At 54.0% G+C, this 20,585-nt stretch overlaps 1 protein-coding gene across 2 annotated transcripts in view; it reads left to right on the top strand.

Moving 5' to 3' along the window:
- Positions 1-20,585, top strand: part of SNTG2 (syntrophin gamma 2) — a 180,448-nt gene that overhangs the window by 115,811 nt on the left and 44,052 nt on the right. For both annotated transcript variants that reach the window (XM_053891208.1, XM_019435837.2), the window contains 3 exons: positions 11,417-11,546; positions 13,167-13,205; positions 17,591-17,707. In XM_053891208.1, the coding sequence (XP_053747183.1) occupies positions 11,417-11,546; positions 13,167-13,205; positions 17,591-17,707 (286 nt within the window). The remainder of the gene's footprint in view (positions 1-11,416; positions 11,547-13,166; positions 13,206-17,590; positions 17,708-20,585) is intronic.

Below are 20,585 nucleotides of genomic sequence, written 5' to 3'. Positions count from 1 at the left end.
GTCGGGCTCTGCGCTGATAGTTCAGAGCCTGGAGCTGCTTTGGAGTCTGTGTCTCCCTCTCTCTCTGCCTCTCCCCTGTTCACACTCTATCTCTCTCTGTCTCTCAAAAATGAATAAATGTAGGGGCGCCTGGGTGGCTCAGTCAATTAAGCATCTGACTTCAGCTCAGGCCATGAACTCGCGGTCTGTGGGTTCGAGCCCCGAGTGGGGCTCTGTGCTGATAGCTCAGAACCTGGAGCCTTCTTCGGATTCTGTGTCTCCCTCTCTCTGCCTCTCCCCTGTTCACACTCTATCTCTCTCTGTCTCTCAAAAATGAATAAATGTAGGGGCGCCTCCGTGGCTCAGTCGGTTAAGTGGCCAACTTCGGTTCAGGTCATGATCTCACGGTTCGTGGGTTCGAGCCCCACATCAGGCTCTGTGCTGACAGTTCGGAGCCTGGAGCTGCTTTGGAGTCTGTGTCTCCCTCTCTCTCTGCCCCTTCCCTGATTGTGCTGTGCCTCTCTCTCAAAGATAAATTAACATTAAAAAATGACCAAGAAAAAGTACAGAGTTGTTTCTGAAACTAGGAAGCGAGGAAGGAGGGGTGGGGAGGGAGGAGGAGGAAGGAGCAAAACTGTAGCTTCGGCCCTTTTTGCCTCACTTCTGTTGAGTCTCTGAAAGTAAGAGTGAAATTGTGTCTTATCACTGCAGCGATTCCATTTTTCTTCTGGGAGACGACCTTTCGTTCGAAGACAGAGCACAGAGTGTGTGTTCTTTCGTCGAGAGCAGGGCACCCGGGGGGCCAGTCGGTTAAGCGTCCCGACTCTTGAGTCAGGTCATGATCTCAGAGTTTGTGGGCTCAAGGTCCAGGTCAGGCTCTGTGCTGACAGTGTGGAGCCTGCTAGGGACTCTCTCCCTCTCTCTGCCCCCCAGAAAATAAGTGAATAAACCTTTAAAAAAGAAGAAGAAAGAGCACGTCGGGAGCCAGATGGTTTGCAGACGGGAACATTTTGAGAAGTGACGGGGCTGTCAGGATTATCCCGCTAAATACTCTGATTTCTATCGCAAGGTTGGTTTCGTGCCAGGAATGGACTCCTCTGTAGCAGATTTTCTGTGGTTGGGAATCGTGCGGGTGCAGCCTCGTGGCGCCTGTGGGCCTGGTGTGGCCGAGCAGAGCTGGGAGACCACGTCCCGCGTCCCGGGGGACGTGGCGTCTCAGTGAGGGGAGCAGCTTGTAAAGGATGTGGATGGAGTCGGCGGTCAGCAGGACAGTCGGGAACTCAGGGTCTGATCTGCGTCGGGCTCCTGTGCTCATCACTTGGCTTAATTTTTATCTAGGAAGATGGCAGGGGACAGTGGGAAGGAGCGGGCCAGACGTGTCCTGGGAGAGGCATTGTCACGGTCAGGTTCGTCATTGGACAGCATCCGTGTCTCTGCTCAGGGGGGATCGTGAAGAACCCTTGTGCTGTCTTCCTCCGTGGGGCCCACAGGGAGCCCGGTGCCCCGCAGGCCGGCTGGCAGTGCTCACAGCCAGGGCCCTGGTCTCCATCCCAGCACTCTGGCCGTAAGGGTTCTGGAAGTTTCATTTTAGGGGTAGAAAGTTAGGGTGCTCATATTTGTTGAAAGAGAATGATGCCATTCTGGAAGCGTCCCTACAGACCTGGAGCTGGTCCAGGTATGCGGAGGTCTGGGAGCCGGTGCCCACAAACCGTGTTTCTGAGCCTCAGACCTGCTGGGACGGCCGGGCAAGCCCGGCCGCCGGAGAGCGGGGGTCCTGATGCGGTGCCGGCCGGGGCTTCTGTCCGATGATTCCGTATGTCACTGGCCCAGCCTGGGTGACGAGCCTGCCTCAGAGCCGACACCCACCTAAGAGGCAAGTGAGGTCCCTGCACGAGCGGCGAATTCTGTGCTCCTTCATCCTGTGTTCCTGGTCCGTGATTACCGGCTTTAACGCCCACACAAGCCTGCCGTGCTTTCTCTGTGCACTTTTCCAAAGCACAGACCCCGGCCTCACCATGCGTGGACGTGCTGCCCCCTCCACACTGGCCCTGGGACAAGCTTCGCGTCACGGCTGGAAGGCGGGGTCTCGGCCGTCCCTCGGGGAGCAGGGACCCCTGCGTCAGTGGTCAGCTCTGGTCAGGTCTGGGTGGCCTGCGCAAGCCTGTGGAAACCATGGAGAGTCGCCCCCACCTCGTGACGCCCCCTGCTAACCTGACCAGTGGCCGTTCCTGGCACGGGCTGGGGTTGCCATAGAGCAGACACTGCCCGTTGATCAAACGTGTAGTGCGAAGCTGGACAGCCTCCCCGGCCAGGGACGGCGGGCCGTGCCCTCCTGGAGATTCGAACCCTGAGCCGTACCCAACGTAAACAGAGCCAGTGGCCGGGACTCGCTCCGTGGCTCTGATCCTGGGGGGCCGCTCCCCCGTGGTATGTGCCAACGTAGAAGTGCTCTGTGTCTGTCTTCGCGGATCCAGTGGTGGTTTCCCCAAGTGGCACCTCCCGGCACTCTGAGGGTCACGAGCACCCCGCCTGCGGGTCCCCACATGCACGTCGTCGTCCTTCCAAGCAGGATGCGCCCGAGTGGGGGGAGGGAGTGAACAGGCACCCAGAGCTGGACATGAAAACAATCAGGAGGGGTCTTAAGGTGGGAAGAAAGGGTGGCTGGAGACACACGTGCCTGCTTCCTGCCCACTGCACGGGTCCCTCAGCCAGAACAGAACCCCCCCCCCACCACTGCCCCAGTGCTGCACGCAGAGCGGGGGTGTTCAGTCCCGTGCCTCTGCCCTCACTTACCAAGGTCCCATCCTTACAGGGAAATACAGGAACTGGAGGGACAGGGTCTCCATGCCACTGAGGGGGCGCTGTGCCCTGGACGACCTAATGCTGTCCCGGTGCCCAGAGGATCTGCATCGCCCTCGACAGGGGGTCCACAGGCTCCCACGTGGCTCCGGGCAGGCCTCCCACATTCACTCACGGGTTGGGCCCTGACCCCGGGAACAAAAGGGGACCCTGCTCTTGACTTATCCGAACAGCTTTCTAATCACTTTTGAGGACAAACCCAGCGAATCAGGTCTATCTGGGTTTCCATTCCTGCCTCAGCCTCGCGGGCAAGCCTAGGTGCGCCACACGGACCCTGCCTCCCAGGACCACGGCACCACGGGCACCTCCTGTCTCCGCCAGTCCCGCCCTGCTCTTACCCAGAGGCCGTTTTCTCCCCGAGACCAAAGGTGTCCCAAAATGCTTTCTGATGCCACGTGTCTGCCAGTCTGTGAGAAGGTGACGGGGGCCCTCAGGCGGCATTCGCAGGGCGCACGGACCCCTGCCCGGGGCCCACGCGTTCCTGCGCGGAAGGTGACAGAACCACTGCAAGTCCTCAAGCTCTGTGGCTGCCCCAGCATGCTCGCTGCCTTCCAGCAGTGTCTCCGTCCCAGGAGCGAGCGCACGGGGTGGCCATACGGGGTGGCCACGGCCCGTCCGGACCGTCCAGCACATCCGGTTGTACCAAACAGGTGCACGCGCAAGATGCAGGCAGGCGCGGGAAGCAGGGGCGCCGAGTGGTGACGACCGCGGTCTGCGTGGTTCTGACGTACGGGAGATGCCCTTGTGATCCCCGCCAGGCAGTGTGCTGTCGTAAGGGCCGAGGTTGTAGAAGCAGAGACCGGGTTCTGTGCGTACGTGTGCACGCGTGTGCATATGCATGTGTCTGTGTGTGTGTGTGCCTTTCCAGTTTCTGGCCTCGTGACCTTGGGTACGTTGTTCGATCTACACAGGCCTCTGTCTCCTCGTCTCCAGGTGGTGACACCAAGGGGACCCTCTGCGTGGGATCATAGTGAGTCTAAAACCAGAGCGGTTTATGGTTTACGAACTGTCGTGCACAGTGCTGGTCGCAAGGTCGGAAGCAGCGTCAGGGAGCTATCTTTACCATTCGTTGTAACACACGAGGTATCTTTTTGGCCTCTAAACTTTGTTACTTATTTAACTTGAAAGACTTACATAGGATTGTGAAAATAACCCATACGCTCGTTGAAAGAACGTAAGATTCATCACGCGTCCCTGGCCCGTCTGAGAAGCGGAGACAGCGTGAGATGCTGTATGTTTTACACCCTCTTGAAAGAGAGTCTTTTCGATGCATTTTGGTGACTTCCATAAAATCAACTAACATGCTGTCAGCTGGAAATCGTTGACAAAAGGCTCTTTGGGGACACAATTTAAGCACCATGTGGACCAAGAAGTTACTGCGAACACTTCGCTGACAAACGCCAGACAGAGCGGAAAGTCCACGACTGCCGGAAATGAGCCCGTCTGGGGAACGTTCGCTGCAGACCTCGCGATGGGCGGGGAGGCCACCTTCAGGGTCAGTGGAGTCCCTCCGGGCCAGCCTCCCCGTCACCCGCACGCTTGGTGTGGGTTTGCCGAGTCACTTTCAGGGAACAGCCTCGGCATTCCCTTGTCCCGGACCCGGGCCGTCCCTCATGCCCCGGACTCACTTCCACAGTAGGGCCTCTGCGTCCCATGTGTGCCGTGCATCAGGAGTAGCCGGCTGAGACTCCATACGGCCTCCAGGAGCTCTCGGGGCCCAGGGAGGGTCCTGCCCCTCTGCCTGCGGCCCCCGTCCCTTCCTGCCCCGTCCCTGAGGACCTGAGACGTCGAATCTCCGTGACAGAGTTTTGCCCGGGAAGCGTGTGTTGACACGACTCGGTGCCGCGTGCTGCTCCGGGGACCCTGCTGTGTGTGTGCAAGTGTGTATATTCAGTGTGACAACCATCAGATTGGAACTTTAAGGGTCCTGCGTCCGAAACCTAGGAAGGATGGCGACACTTCCTAGGGAAGGGAGGGGGTCGTGAGCGCTTGGAGGGCAGGGGGCCGCCAGCAAGGACGCGGAGCCTGTGCCGGGGGTGAGGATCGGAGCCGTTGGGGCGTCTCTGACACACACACCTGTGCACGCGTGCGCACACACCCCCATGGATACGCACAGCCACAAATACTGACTCTGGGAAATTCAGAAAATGCAGGTGTGTGGGGGACCCGGAGCTGTCACGGCCTGTGACTCCGGTACGCTGGCCTAGACTTGCTGTGGAGACAGAGGTGACGTTGCGGATAAGTACGTGGGGGCCAGGGTTTCAGGCACAGCATCGATGCCACGGTGCTCGGCGGAGCCGCCCGGGCGTGCAGAGAAACCCTGTGCTCCCGGGCGCCCCCACAGTCACGGGTGCCCTACAGACCCGCCAGCTGCATTCTGTGCTGCAAGCTGACCTTTCCGGGACCTGGGCTGCTTGGGGGCCTCACTGCTTCCTTGTTGGCAGTAAACCCGTAAGATGATTTTCACTGCAGTGTAGGGGACACACGATATCCTTTCCGTTTCAGGCCGGATCGAAGGGATCTCCTGTCTTTGTAGGTTGCAAGTGATCCCCACAAGTCCAGGTACCACCTGCCCCCGTGCGGTGTCATTGGGGCGTGGCTGTCCTCTGTGTCACTCACTGCTTAGAGCTGGAAGTCCATACCCCCCCCTCCGTCCCCCTCGCCTGCTTTGCCCATCCCCCACCTTCAATCCGGTGACCACCAGATTGTCTTCTGTATCCAGGAGTCTGTTCCCATTTGGTTTTGGTTTTTCACTTGTTTCATTTTTCAGATTCCACGTATGAGAGGGATCACCTGGCACTTGTCTTTCTCCGTCCGACTTATTTCACCGAACGTTGTACTCTCAAGGTCCATCCGTGTTGCTGCAAATGGCAAGATCTCGTTATTTTTTACGACTAATATTCCACTGTATATGTGTATCACAACTTCCTTTCTAAAAATTTTTAAATGTTACCTGAGTCGAAGTCGGGCGCTTAACCGACTGAGCCACCCAGGTGCCCCTAAATGTTTTTTATCTTTTTTGAGAGAGAGAGAGTGCAAGCAGGAAAGTGGCAGAGAAAGGATGAGAGAGAATCCCAAGCAGGCCCCTCGCTGTCAGCGCAGAGCCCGACGTGGGGCTCGAACTCACGGAGTGTGAGATCATGACCTGCGCTGAGATCAAGGGTCAGACACTTAACCGACTGAGCCCCCTGGGCGCCCCCGGTGCACCACATGTCCTTTATCCGTTCACCGGTGGATGGACACTGAGGTGGTTTCTACGTCTTGGCTGTTGTGAACGTGAGGGTGCATGTACGTCTTGGGATTGGCGATTTCACCTTCTTTTGACAAATACACGTGTGGCTCCGGGGTGGGAGGGTGGTTCTACTTGGAACTTGTCGAGGGGCCTCCACACCGTTCCCAGAGCAGCTGCACGGGGGCGCCCCCACCAGCAGTGCACGAGGGTTCCCCTTTCTCCGCGTCCTCACCCACACCTGTTGTTTCCTGAGTTGTTCACGTTGGCCGCTCTGACAGGTGTGAGGTGACGTGTCTTTGTGGCTCGATGATGCGCGATGGCGAGCCTCTCGTGTGTCTGTTGCGTCTGGATGTCGTCGTCGGCGAGATGTCCGTTCAGGTCCTCTGCCCGGTTTTTAATCGAACAAACGCACAGGTTTGGTCACGTGACAGCTCGGTCCTGCCCTGCCCCCCACCTGTGTCAGGGCCGAGGACACAAGAGGCGGGAGATTCCTCAGCTCCTGGTGTGAGGTGCCCACCGCCTGTGGCCTCTCTGTCCACAGTCAGGAAACGCGATTTTCTATCCACGATCCGTGGGATATTTTGGATAATTGTCACTGCCTGATTCGTGCCAGGCTCTGTGACCCAGGTGTACTGTTTGAGTCATGAGGGTTTACGTTCTGAAACAGAGGAAACAAGGCGGGTGAGATCCACGTGCACGGGTTCCGGGTGGTGTCGCGGTCAGTGCGCTGAGTCGAGCTGACGCTCGGATTGCACGTCTTCGGGGGCGGTGGCTGGAGGGTGCAGGGGACATTTACACAGGAGAGGTCGTGCGGGGGCCGGGGCTCAGTGGACGGTGGGCTGCAGTGAGGTGGGTGCCAGGCGGGTTCGGTGACCGTTGGCCACCGTTCCTGATGACTTGGGGTGGCCCAGACGAAGCAGCGGGCTTCCTTAGGCACAGGTAATGGCGAAGCAGGACAGAAACCCAAGATGCAGCTGCTTGTGTCTGTGGACTAAACCGTGGACGGTAACTTGGTTCCTGTGGGAAGCGTGGCTCCCTGTGCAGAGCACAGACCTGGAGGGAGCTGGGCGGTGCTGAAATCCGGTCTCCAACCTTGTGAGCTGGGCAGGTGAGCTGGTCTCTCGACGCCACTCTGGGAAGCTGAAACGGTAACCCTGTTTTACAAGGTCGCTGAGAGGAGACGTGCGTTACACGAAGAGTGTGAGTCAGGCCGCACGGTGCTGGCGCAAAGCCAGGCCTGAGGAAATGGTCACCTTCCGGTCCCCTCACTGCCCCGGCTGATGCTGCGTGTGAACCGTTCACGCCCCGGAGTGTCGTCCTCCCACAAAGGGGGTGACGTCCCAGGGGACAGATGCGGAAAAGAAGCACAGGTCACCCGGTGCCGTGTCACTGGCTCCCCTGGCGGATTTGCCAGAAGAAATGATAACTACAGTAATTACGTGCCTGCGTCCGCCAGGCCACGCTAGCGCCTGCCGAGTCTGGTCCACACAGCGCGGCCCCGCAGCCCATCAGCACACCTGTTTGGGGGTGTGGAAGCCGCCACCCGACCGGGGGCTGGGGTCGCGGGTGTGGAAGCCGCCGCGATCCGTCAGATCGGTCCTCGAGCACCCACGCAGTGGGCAGGGGGTTGGGCGCACCTCGCCTCACGCATCGGGCTGCACGTGCTCAGGCGACAGATGTTCTCGATCACACTGTAGGTGCTGTCGTAGGTGCCGGAGGTGGGAAACGAACGAACCCCAGCGTGAGTGCTCACGGAGCTCAGCGTCTGGTGGGAGACACGGGCAGGCAGCGAGCAGACACGAGAGTCGAGCAAGGAGACAGTGGTGAGTGACCGTAGGATCCTTGTGGTTCTGTTTTATCTCTGCCCCTCCTTTAGGGGGGACCCCGTGCAGGTGCTCAGCCCGTGTGGGGCACCGTGCCGCTCACACCGCCGCGGGGCCAGGGGCTGGGCGGACACAGGCCTGGTCTCGGGAAGGTGACAGGAGGTGACAGAGGAGGACGCCAACTTGCTCTGTTCAGCACCACAAGGGAGAAGCTGGTTTTCTCGTCTGGACCTGCTCAGCTTTCGTCGTCCCTGGCTCTCCTAGGAGTGGTGCCTTAGAATAACCGCCCTGGGGAGAACGGTGCCTGGATTCAGACTGGCGCTCCGGGCCCCCGTGTAACGTGGTACTTAGGAATGCCGCTGCCCAATGGGGAGAGGAGGGAGAGAATCTTCCTCTGCCTTCCACTAAAAAGTGATATGCAGGCTACAGAGACCGTCTTAAAAGGCTGTATGCGAGCGCAAACTTTTCAAACGGTGAGACATACGCACAGTTTCTTCTCGCTTTGTTTGGTGAATGCCCATCATGAGCAGAATAAACACACACCCTGTCCCTCAGCTCCAAAGCGTGGGGGCCTCAAGCCTTGTGTGTGCAGCCCGCTTCTCCTCCGGGGCTCCTGTCCAGGGGCAGGAGAGGCTTTCCGGAAGCCTGGGCATCGCCGGGCCTCGACTTCCTGCTGAAACGGTGTTTGGACGAGGCTTCGCTCCCCCTGTGGGAGCTCAGGTGTAGCTTTTCTGCGGATTCTCAAAACCTGACGCAGGGCTATCACAGAATGTGCTGGGCCCCGAGCGGTGGGTACTCTGATCTTTAGCCTGACGACGACCTTGACCGTTGGAAAGAATCCCAAAAAGGCCGAGTGAGCAGATGCTCTGACTCCAGAGCCGCGTGGTCGGGCTCCTCCTGTGCACTGGGAGGGACCTTGTACACCAGCCCGAACACAGTTCACGCGAGATGCTGACACAGTGAACCGTCAGAGTCCATCTGGAAGAGATGAGTGGGAATCTGTCGTTCATACTGCTTTCCTAACAATTAGCCAGTGTGAACGTCCTGATCAAACGTTATTACTGTGTATGTGTAATCGGCATTAACGTCGGCGTCTGTATAATCTTCAATCTGTGTTGCTTTCTTTGAAGGTGAGTTTCTGAGTGATGCTCTTTGCAGGGAAACTGGGTTTGCAATAACCTTGCTTACGGCCTCTCCTCCCGCGCTTGTGTTCTGTCGCATGGTCGGCGTTTTGAAGCCCATCACGTGGGGAAGGGGGACAGATGTCGGAGGCTGGAGGTCCTGACCCTAGCCCTAACCCTAACCTGTGGAGGGCTGTGTGGGACTGAGGACGCTCCCCTGGTCCTGGACATGGGGAGGGGCAGAGAGAGCTCTGCAGGTGCGATCCGTGTGTCCCTGGGGTTAAAAGGACACAGCAGGGCCGGATTCTGATTAGCAAAGGGGCATATGCTGAACCCCATAGCCATGAGTAATCTCGTATATACATCACATGTAAACACTAATTCGCTAACTAATTAATTCACCCTTGTTACCAACTCCTTACCACATTGCACGTCCTCTGCCCTGTCGCGAGCACGTACATGACCCACGGATCACGTGTGTTACAGATGCGAGCCCGTGGTATGTACGTTTCCCCGTGGTGGGGCCAGCAGTATGTCAGAGACATGGCGTTTTCTACAACGGCTTCTACACTGTTTGTAGTAAGGAGGAAATGGGCGCCTGGCTGGCTCAGTCCGTGGAGCGCGTGCCTCTCAGTCGTGAGTTCGAGCCCCACGTTGGGCATGAAGCCTACTTTAAAAAAAGAAAAACACAAGCAAAGAAAGGAGGAAAAAAGATGTATCCTGTCTTGTGATTCCATCGTCACCGCACCGGTCTGTGTTCCCGTGGATCCACGTCGCGGGCGGGAACTGCCTGCTCTCAGCCTAACGGTCTCGTCAGCACTTCCCAGGGGTTTCAGAGCAGCTTCTCTGCTTCCTTCACCGGGAACGCCCATATTCCGTCCGCGTGGAGAGGTGGCTGTGGGCTGGCAACACGGTGCTCGGCCGACACTCTGGCTTTGAGCGCTGGGGATGCGCTGTGCCTGCCCCCTGCCCCCCTGCCCTCCTGCCCCTGTGCCCCTGTGCCCCCGCCTCTGCAACGGGTCAGCTGATAGCTGGCGGCCTCCTTGTGAGGAATGAGCTGTTTTACTATGTGCCCCTCGGCTGGGATTCCCCGCATCGTTGACCCAAGGTGTCCGTCCCTGGAGGCGTGAGTCTGCATCCGGATTGCACCCCTGGGCCTTGGTGGGTGTGCTGACCGGCCGTCTCCAGGTCCCCGGTGTGCTGAGCAGCTGTCCCCAGAAAAGTTGGGAATGTTTCCTCTGCCCTCAGTCTCCCTCCTGCTGGTGCCCCCACCCCAGCGTCTCTTGCTTCTCAGAGCCTCTGGCAGGTTTCTTCCTTCTTTCTTCTGCCTGGTCTGTGGGCTGGGGGGTCTCTGCCCACCCACCCAGTTCAAGTCCACTGTGTAGCCTCTCCGGCATTTCAGTTCTCATATCGTTAACTCCACTAGATTCACTGGCTCTTCCATAGCGTCTGTCCCTTTGTTGGTTTTCTCCTGCGATGTGCTACAGTCATCGTATGTCTGTTTCTTTAATTTTTTTCAACGTTTATTAATTTTTGGGAGACAGAGACAAAGCACGAGCATAGGAGGGGCAGAGAGAGGAGGAGACACAGAATCAGAAGCAGGCTCCAGGCTCCAAGCTGTCAGCACAGAGCTCAATGCGGGGCTGGAACCCACGGACCGCGAGATCGTGACCTGAGCCGAAGTCGGCCGCTCGGCTGACTGAGCCCCCCAGGTGCCCTGATATACATGGTTTTCTTAAGGAGACCTGAACGGAAGTGTCGATGACATTACCTTTCGGATGCGTTTCATTAGTCCAGTGGAGCCGCACAGCCAAGCGCTCACTGGGCCGCGTGGACAACACACGTTCACATCCTCACGTTCCGGAGGCCGGACGTCCACGTTGGGCGCATCACAGCCTCTTCCTGGCTTCTAGACGGCCGTCTTCTTGCCGTGTCCTCAAGGGTGGGGAGGGAGCTCTGGCGTCTCTTCCCATAAGGACTCCAGTCCTGCAGGATCGGGGCTCAGCCCTCACAACGTCACTCGATGTGTGTCTTAAGAGGCTGTCCACGTCGAGTAGCAATGGCACCGCCATCATCGTGTCTTGAGCCTCAAATACCACAATGGATGGTCTCTGGACGAACTTTACTAAGGATTCTGTAAAACGAGAACTCCCAAATTCCTAAAAGAGCAGGAGTTGCGTCCTCCACGAACGACTCTCATGTTTCCTGTTGAGGCAGAAATGGTCTGTTAGTGATGGATCTCAAAGTTCTGAACTTAATTTTGGTGAACTTACAAACTGGAGCAGGTTGGTCATGTCAGGGCGCTGTCACGTGTCTCCGCGTGTGGCTCTCGGCCGGGCCGGAGGCGCCGCGGACGACACTGTCTGCCTGGTGTGCACAGCGTGGCTCTCCCCTCCCTGCAGGTCCGGCGCGTTCCAGGTGCTGGCTGTGGACGGCGTCCGCACGGGAGTCCTGCAGTTTCACACGGCCCGGGAGAGCGCCGACTGGCTGAGGGCAGTGTCCGCGACCATCAGTGACCTGACACTGGAGAGCGTGAGCACACCTCCCGTGACTTAGTGCTTTTGTGTTTAATCCACAGAAATAGAGATCTTTTAATTTATGATTAACACTAAAATAGCGGGTTACAAGATTAAACAAGGAAATGCACTTTCTTCCAACATACCACATCTCTGACTATAACCAGGTCGTGTTAAGTTGTCCAGATGCCTCCTGGCAGGAGAGTCTGGACCAGGTCAGTCGTTTGGATGCCCAGGGGCCGTTCCCTCCCTGAGAGGACCTTCCTCTCTCAACTCCTGTCCCGCACAGACACAGATGTACTCATGTGCACATAATTTCACGTATACTTTATCGATGTGATGTGGGGAACTTAACGGGGTCAAAGATGGAATTCCCCTCGTAACTTTATGAAAACAAGAGGCATATCCAACCAAAAAGATTACGTCCCAAATATTCAGAGCAAGTATGCAGGAGACAGTGCTGTCTCCTGGAGCGATCTGTTTGATGTTCAAAGTCAATATGAAATTAAAAAATCAAAAGTAAAACAAAATGGGCTGGGAGTTAAAATCCAACTAAGTAGTAAGTTCCCACGGGAACCACGGTGTGCTGGCAGTGGGCTGGTGGCCAGAGCTGTGGACACTCACGGAAGGAGTGACTTGCCCAGTGACTGCGTTTGCATCCTGAGGCCAGCTTCTGTGCTGGAGCGAGCAGGTGGAGGGCCAGCGGGGGCAGCGCTGGGGCTGACACTGCAGCAGCACGTGCACAGCGCCCCCCCCCGGCCCCCACCGCCCCTCTTCTTCCACACACACTGCCTTGTTCTGAAGCTGCTGGGCAGGTTGACCGAGCACATTGGGAGACTCGGGAAGGAGCGACGTGTTCGATTTCCATTCTGCAGACCTCATGGCTTCTTTCTCCAGTCAGATAAGGAGCTTCTGTAAGACCTTAGTTTTCAGGCTTGACATTTTGAATTCCTAAGGTATCTGGACGGATAAAAAGAAAGGAGAAAGCAGACAGCGGGTGGTAGATTGGTATTTGCAGGCGTGCAAGTGACCGTGAGTGTCCCTCAGTTCTGGGTGAGTTTCACACATCCCAGCCGGTAGGCAGAGCAGAGGGGAGGAAGCCGGAAATGTGGATCTGAAGTCACATTCCGAGCGTGTGTGCTATTATCCTGCATCTCCACTTCCTCACCGGTAAAGTTTGGAGATAGTACCACCTTGCGGGATTCCTGGGGGTGTGGGGGAGAATGTGTGTGATGTGAAACTCTGAGATCGTTAGAGCAGAAAGTGTCTTCCCCACTTTTTTCAGATATTGAAATTCAAGTATCTGTGGTCCCATAGCTTCACTCACACAAGATGCTGATATTTGAAAAAGAACAGCTTAAGTATGCTAATGTTGTTTTTTGCGAGTTTTGTTTTTTGCTAGTAGTTTCTTGCTACTATTGTTTTTTGCTAATATTGTTCTTTTTTTCCGTTGTGGGAACTGCTGCTATATATTTGTACGTACTCTGGTTTTTAGGTTAGAAATACATCGTAAAAGAAACTTGTTCCCAAGGAGCCTTCCCGCGGCTAGTTAATTTCAGTTGCCAGTTCGACAGGCGAAGAAATGATGGCGTTAATATTCTTGTCATAGTGACTTCTCTCTTCCCTCTCTTCACAGATGAAAATGGTGAATGAGGGCTGTTCTCCCTGTGACCAGGTAGGGCTTGTGTTTTTCATGTTGATCCTATAACAAGTCTCTACAGTAGCTTCTGGATTGGGAACTTGATTTGGAAATCTGGGGAGGACGAGCAGACCGAAGTCAGGGGTCCTTCCCCCAGTATCAACTCCACCAAACTGCTCAGTTTTAGCGGAAACGGCTTAGGAGGGGGTTCTGGTCCCCGGTGCCACGTTATAACCGAGCTGTCGGCACGTGCTCTGAGGAAGTGCGAGTAAACAGTTGTGTCACTGTGAGTATTGAAGCCGAGAGGGTTTTCCCCTGTGTGATCTGCGTGATCTGAGCGCGGTGTAATTTTCCTAGAGAACGTCCTCACTTGGAGGGCCTTGCCCTGGGGCGGCCTCTGGCCAGCAGGAATTACGGCAGGTGCGTGGGAACAGCGCTCCCGGGGCCCCGGGCTGGCCTGCAGGGCCGCGTCGTGGGGAGTCAACACCTCCTTCCTTCGCAGGGCTGGGTGCTGCCCCCCGACTCGGGACCCTCACTCGCTCGGTCTTCGAGCACCGCGAGTGACGCATCACGCTCAACTAGTTTGAGCGCCAGGTGCCTGCACTGTGAAGCCACAGAGTCACTGGCTCTTTCTGGAAACATCACAGTTGAAGCCGTCCTGTAAGGGCAGACTTTTTATTCACTGCCCATCAGTTTTCTGATTTGCCTATCGCAGGTTTGAGGTGCAGAAAACCGAGAAGAGTGAGCTCAGTTTGCTTTAAGTAGCGCCCACACACGCTCTAGATGGTGCTCGCGATCAGGCGTGGGCGCAGGGCGGGGGCACTCGTCCCTCTGTGCCGGTCCGTGTTTGCTGCGCAAGAGGGACAGTTAGGCCTGTGTCTAAGTCAATCCACGAGTGCACGTTTTGTAATTAGAAAAGAAACTCTAGGGGCCCCTGGGTGGCCCAGTCGGTTGAGCGTCCGACTTAGGCTCAGGTCATGACCTCGTAGTTCATGGGTTCAAGCCCTGCGTCGGGCGCTGTGCTGACAGCTCAGAGCCTGGAGCCTGCTTCCGATTCTGTCTCCCTCTCTCTGCCCCTCCCCTGCTCGCACTCTATCTCTCAAAAATAAACAAACATGAAAGGAAGGAAGGAAGGAAGGAAGGAAGGAAGGAAGGAAGGAAGGAAGGAGAAAGAAAGAGAAGAAAAAGAAAGAAAGAGAGAGAAAGAAAGAAGAAAGAAAGAAACGAAACTCTAAGGAAAGCTGCTCTAAATGTAACTTTTATTTCTTGTAACATTTTTCTGAATACACGATCATCTGTTTTGCCTTAGGGAGCTGAAGGAGGGCGGTGAGCTGTTAATGGGTGATAGTTCCATAGATGCCTTCAAATTCATACAGGATTCATTTTGTAGTCCTGTGCAGAAAATACTGTTTTCTCAGTCTGCGCTGTGTTTCTAACGTGGAAGCTCTTGTGGACTCTTCCACTGAGGGCAGAGCTCCACTGTCCACACGTAAAGCGTGTCTTCTCCAGGCTGAGGGGGGAGGGGGAACTGACCAATCGGTTCTGTTCTCTCCTGGAATAATTTACCGTTCTGAAATTGGATCTCAAAATTAGCAAAATGTCTGTGGAATTATTTATGGTAAATCAGAGACTCTCTCGAGACCACAGGAGAGAGGGATGGTCCGGGTGGTGACCCAGAACTCAGCTTTTCAGGCGTTCAGTGTCCCCGGGACCCTGCTGGCAGGTCACTGCAGTCAGGGCTGTGCACACGTGGGCACGCACAGTGTGTGGCTTTGACGGGGCTTGAACTTACCGTGCTTGGAGGAACGTGCTGGCCTTTCAGGATGTACCTGTGTCTCCTGGCACGTGAGGAAGAGCTCGGGTCTGGGATTCAGAACATGCTGTGTTTCACTCTGAAAATCAGGAGTCACAGCAGAAAATCAGGAAACAGTGTTCAGGGAAACTTCAAGCCATCCGAGGAGCAAAACTCCCGATGCTGAGAGCATCGGTAGTTACGGCTCAGGGACCTCGAGGCAGTGGGGTAATCTTGCTCGGCTTGGTCTTAGCAGGATGTTGTCACACCCTAAGCCACGCCAGTGTGATGCCAGTGTCCCTAACACCTGGGTTCTAATCCCAAGTAATCTCTTCGCTGGTGACATACTTTGGCCAAATTAACATCTCAGCCACAGTTTTCTCTCCCATAAGATAAGCAAGCGGTAATGGGAAATCTAAAGACTTTTTCTAACCTCAAAATTTCTGTATTACTTTGAACTTTTTTTAATGTTTGTTTATTTTTGAGAGAGAGAGAGAGAGCAAGCGAGCACGAGTGGGGGAGGGGCAGGGGCAGAGAGAGGGAGACACAGACCCAGAAGCCGGCTCCAGGCTCCGAGCTGTCAGCACAGAGCCCGACGCGGGGCTTGAACCCACAAACTGGGAGACCTTGGCCTGCCATCCAGGCGCCTCTGAACTCTTTTTCCCCTCGGGGGCTCAAATTAGTTCATTTGGAAGGAAATATTAGAGACGAGCTTTACTGTGTGGACTTTCTGAAGAGCTACCCCTGCCTTGTCTCAGTGTGCTTTGGGTACAGATTATCTCACATGTGCTCCAAAAACTAAACATTTTGTGTGTATTATAGGAGTTTAGATTTGTGATGTTGGGCCCTTAGGAACGAGAAGGCATGCTCTTTTTCATTCTGAACCGTTAATTCCTGGTTTTGGTATGTAGAAAAAACATACTATTTGATTAAATACTTTTAAAAGTAAACGTATTTGGGAATTACCGCAATTTGCAAAAACAAATACAAGACAGAATTGGCAGATCCTACAGAAAACCCAGTACAGATGATTTTAGACTCACGTTCAGTGAGTAAGATGGCTGTAGATCTTGCCATCCAAACAGAGGCAGGTCCTTCCGGGATGACGGCCAGCCTGAAAACAACACATGTACATTTGAAATGGTCCCGGGCGAACCCGAACACGTGCTCCCTGCTAAAACAACGAGTAGTTCTGTACATTTCCAAACTACATTTTATCTAGAAAACCTGAAGTAAAGGGAAATGTGGGTGCCTGGCTCATCAAACCCAAAAGAAACCGAAGTATCTCAGATAATGTGGGCATTTTCTGTGTAAAGGGCCCAGCCTACGGCGTCGTCTCGTGAACACTTACCTAATTATCTTGACTCAGTCATGTGAAAAAAAAGGCTTTCCTATAGAAATGGAATCAGAAGAGATAAATGAAAATGTGCTCATTTATTATGAATGGTCATGTCCTCTTAATGTAATTTACAGTGACATAATCAGGTAGGTGTTCCTAAAATTATAATATACGTTTCTTGGAACACATAATAAGCCATTAGAAAACTCATAATGTAAAAGATAATATTAGCTACCCTTGAAATTATTTATGAACTACATATACCCAAAAAAGATTCACAAAGCGGGCAACGTTTCTAATAATAGCTAAGCTGTAACTTATTTCTTTGCTAATTAACCGAGGCGGAATTAAATTACATACGGAGTTTCATTAAGTTCACATCCAATTTATAGATGTTTCAGATTAACAATCTGGTTTTTAAACATTTCTTTTTGTAAAACTTCATCTGGCATCTTGACCTAGGACGTCTTTCACCGGCCGTAAGAGTGAAAGCTGTCAGGAATTTGTCACATAAACTGCAGAAGCGGAGAGGACCTACCTGAGCCCGGGCTGGGCGCCCCAGTGAGCCCCAGGGCACCGCCTTGAAGCGGCTCGTAGGACGGTTTTATTTCGTAAGGTTTCCTGGCATGTCTGTGGTAATTCACTCTTCGTTTTACTTACACGTGAAGCTGCTTTAAACACTTACTTTTTTTTGTAAACATGGCAAAAGGAGGAAATTAAAATGAAATTACTACAAAATATGTGTCACATCAAAATTTGGGGTAAGACGCAGGGACTTCAGCTTAACATGAGTTTGTGTTCATGCACTGAACACTTAGGTTATATTACTGCTTCCGTAAGGTTTTTGGATCCTATTCTGATTTGTTACAGCTTGCACACAAAATGCCAGTCGTAAGAGTCAAATATCGTTGTCTTCTCTTCACTCTCGTCAGAAAGTGGAACGGTAAAGAAACAGTCACCTTTCCCACGTGCGTCAGCTCTGTGCAAACTCATGGACGAATCCGAAATCCTAGCCCCTGAGAGGATGTGATTTAATACTGTGTTTTTAAAGATGCGCGGAAGGCACAACTCTGCCGCAGGCGAGGGGTCTGGTGGCGCCCAGACACGCACACGGAGCCCGGCAGGTGCAGAGCCCCGGGGCTGTCCCGGGACACTGCCTTTCACATCCGTCTGCTCGATCAGGGTTAGGACACCTGCTGGTTCTGGGCGTGCCCGTCTCTGCCGCTTCCAGCCCTGCGACCGTGCCCGCTGCGAAGGCTTTGCTTTAATTACACAGGCTTTCTTTTGCAGGTCGTGCACATGGGCTGGGTCAGGGAGAGACTCGAAGGCACCAGCTCCCGTGAGACCTTCAGATCCAAGTTCTTGGCCCTGAAAGGCTCTTTGCTGTATGTTTTCAGCACCGCTCCGGTAAGGACGCCTTGACATTCCGTGGGCAAGGGGTTGCTGATGAGAAGCAGCGATGGGATCCAGTGTTCGCGGGAGGCCAGGGCGGCCCCTCCCGCTCACACCCCTCTCCCCGGCCCGGAGGTGAGGGCACAGAGCCCGTCCCTTACGTGGTCAGAGAACCCAGAGACGAAACAAAACAGGTCATGAAAGTTTAAAAGTTCCTCTTTCCTTCACATCCCCCAAGTTTTGTGAAAATAACCAAACAGCCTGATTCAGCAGGGCCCCTCATAGAAACCTGACGCTAAATGCCATAGTTGCAATTTTGTTTTCAAATTAGCACCGACGACGCCTTTCTCCCTGAGCGAACCAGGTACATAACGTGTGCTCTGCCTCGGGTATCAGTCAAAGCAGCTTCTGTGGGCATCAGGACCAGGAACCACAGGACCTGGGAGGTTCAGGCGTCCAGAACTTTGGAAGCACTGTGTGCAGTGTCGATGGAACTTCCTGCCGTTGAAAGGAAATAACAGGTTTCCTTCCTCTTAAGGCTGGGCAGTGTCCCATTGTGCACACACACCACACTCTTTCTCTGCCCACCGGGCGACGGACCTTGAATTGTGTCCGTGGGCGGCTGTTGCGAATAGCACTGGATGGAAATTTGAGTGTCTGGACGCCCGGATTTCATTTCCTTTGCGGAAATACCGAATCACGTGGTAGCTCCAGGTTTGATGCTTCGAGGACCCTCCGCACTGTTGTCAGTGGTGGCCCTGCCAGCTCACATTCACCGACAGTGCACGAGGCTCCCTTTCTGCACATTCCCGCCACACCCAGTCTTTGTCTGGGGCGGGGGGGGGGGGGGTGCGTGGTGGGAAGACAGTGTCGTGGGTGGAGCCCCACCTCCAAACGCATCGGGCCGCGTACGTTAAATTTGTGTTCTTGTTGGATGGCGATCATATCCCAAGAAAGTGGTTTTAAAAAAATAAAGAATAATGAAAGGACAGAATCACATTTTGCCTCCAGGCATCAAGACAATAATGCAAGTTTTCACTAATGAATATAGGTTTTTTAATAAGCTTTTTAATTGGGAATAATTTTAGATTTACCGAAAGTCGCATATGTGGCATGGAGAGTTGCTGGGTCCCAGTTTCCCCAAAGGTTGGCACCAAATGTGACTGTGGTCCCTTTGCTGAAAGTGAAACTGGACAGTGGTCCCTCCTGGTAACTAAACCAGACAGACACTGCTGTCCTCACCAGCCTGTCCACTGACGCTCTTCCTGTCCCAGGACCCCCCCAGGACACCGGCTTGGGTGCAGCTGCACGTGTTTTGATAAACCAACAATGCTGTGAATTTACTGAGGCCGAAGGGCTTTCTGAATTAAAAAAAAAAAAAAAAATCATAGAATTCTACTCAGAACAAATGTACTAATGTTTTTTAGCATTTGTTGCTAAACATCCATTCTCTGGGTTTGGACAAGGGTGCAGTGATGCGCGTCCACCATTACAGCATCCTAAGAGTGGTTTCGCTGTCCTGAACATCCTCTGTGCCCAACCCCACCCGCCCTGTGGCCCAAAACCACCGATCGTTTACTGTCTCCGTGGGTTCCCCTTATCCAGGTTGTCCTGTAGTTGGAATCATAGTGCGTGGCCTTTTCGCGTTGGTTTCCCTCACTCAGTAACATCTGAGATTCCTCCTTGTCTTTTCGTGGCTTGTAGCTCATGTATTTTTAGTGCAAAATGAGATTCTGTTGTCTGGATGGACCACAGTTTATTTATCCGTCACCTACTGAAGGGCATCTTGGTTACTTCCGAGCTTAGCAGTTATGAATAAAGCTGCTGTAAACATCCACGTGCAGGTTTCCACATGGACGTAAGTTCTCACCTCCTTTGACTGAATTCCAAGGAGTGTGATTGCTGGACCGTCTGGTGTTCAGTTTTGTGAGAAGGCTCCACACTGTCTTCCAAAGGGGCCGCACCATTCTGCGTCGCGACCTGCGATGAGTGGGCGTTCCTGCCCCACGTCCTCGCCAGCACCTGCCGTTGCCGGGGTTCCGGATTGTGGCCATTCTCACGGGTGTGCGGTGGGACCCCGTGTGGTTTTAACTTGCGTTTCGCGGAAGACGAGTGAGGCATCTGCTGCCTTTGTCTCTTCGCTGGGGAGGCGTCTGTTGAGGTCTTCGGCCTATTTTTTTACTCAGGTTGTTCGCTAACTGTTAAGTTTTAAGAGTTCTTTGTATGTTTTGGGTAACAGTCCTTTCTTGGATGTGTCTTTGGCAAATATTTTCTCCCAGTCTGTGGCTCGTCCTCTCTCTCTCTGTCTTTCTCAGAGCAGTGTTTTTAACCTTAATGGAGTCCAGCTCATTGGTTCTTCCCTTCATGGATCCCGTCTGTGGTGTTGGATTGAAAAGGTCATCATCACCCCCAAGATCACCTAGGTGTCCCCGATGTTATGTTTAGGAGTCTTACATTTTGCATTTTGATTCTGACTGATTCTGAGCTTTTCGTCAGGCGTGTAAGGTCTGGGTCGAGATTATTTTGCACACGGACATCCCTTGTTCCCCAGTCACTTGATGAAAGACGGTCTAGGCTCTGTTCTGTTTTCTTTGCTCCCTTGTGAACCGTCAGTGACTATATGGGATTAGGAGCTCTCTCTGATCCATTGATCTGTGTGGCTCTAAACCACCTGCGGTGAACACTGTAGCTTTGTAGTAAGTCTTGAAGTCGGTTGGTGTCGGTTTTCCAACCTTTCTCCCTCAATATCGGGCTGCCTGTCGGGATCCTTTGCCTCCATATGCATATGAAGGTTAGAACGTCTGCATCCACAAAGTAACGTCCTGGGAATGGCTAGGCTGAGTTCTCACGGAAGTTAATTTCTTAACAGACACGATGTTCTGGGTAAAAATGG

This window comes from Panthera pardus, unplaced genomic scaffold (genome assembly GCF_024362965.1).
Source record: "Panthera pardus isolate Hobbes unplaced genomic scaffold, ASM2436296v1 HiC_scaffold_26, whole genome shotgun sequence".
NCBI classification, from domain to species: domain Eukaryota; kingdom Metazoa; phylum Chordata; class Mammalia; order Carnivora; family Felidae; genus Panthera; species Panthera pardus.
The sequence above is the reverse complement of the archived record's forward strand: the minus strand, read 5'-3'. Positions and strand labels throughout refer to the sequence as shown.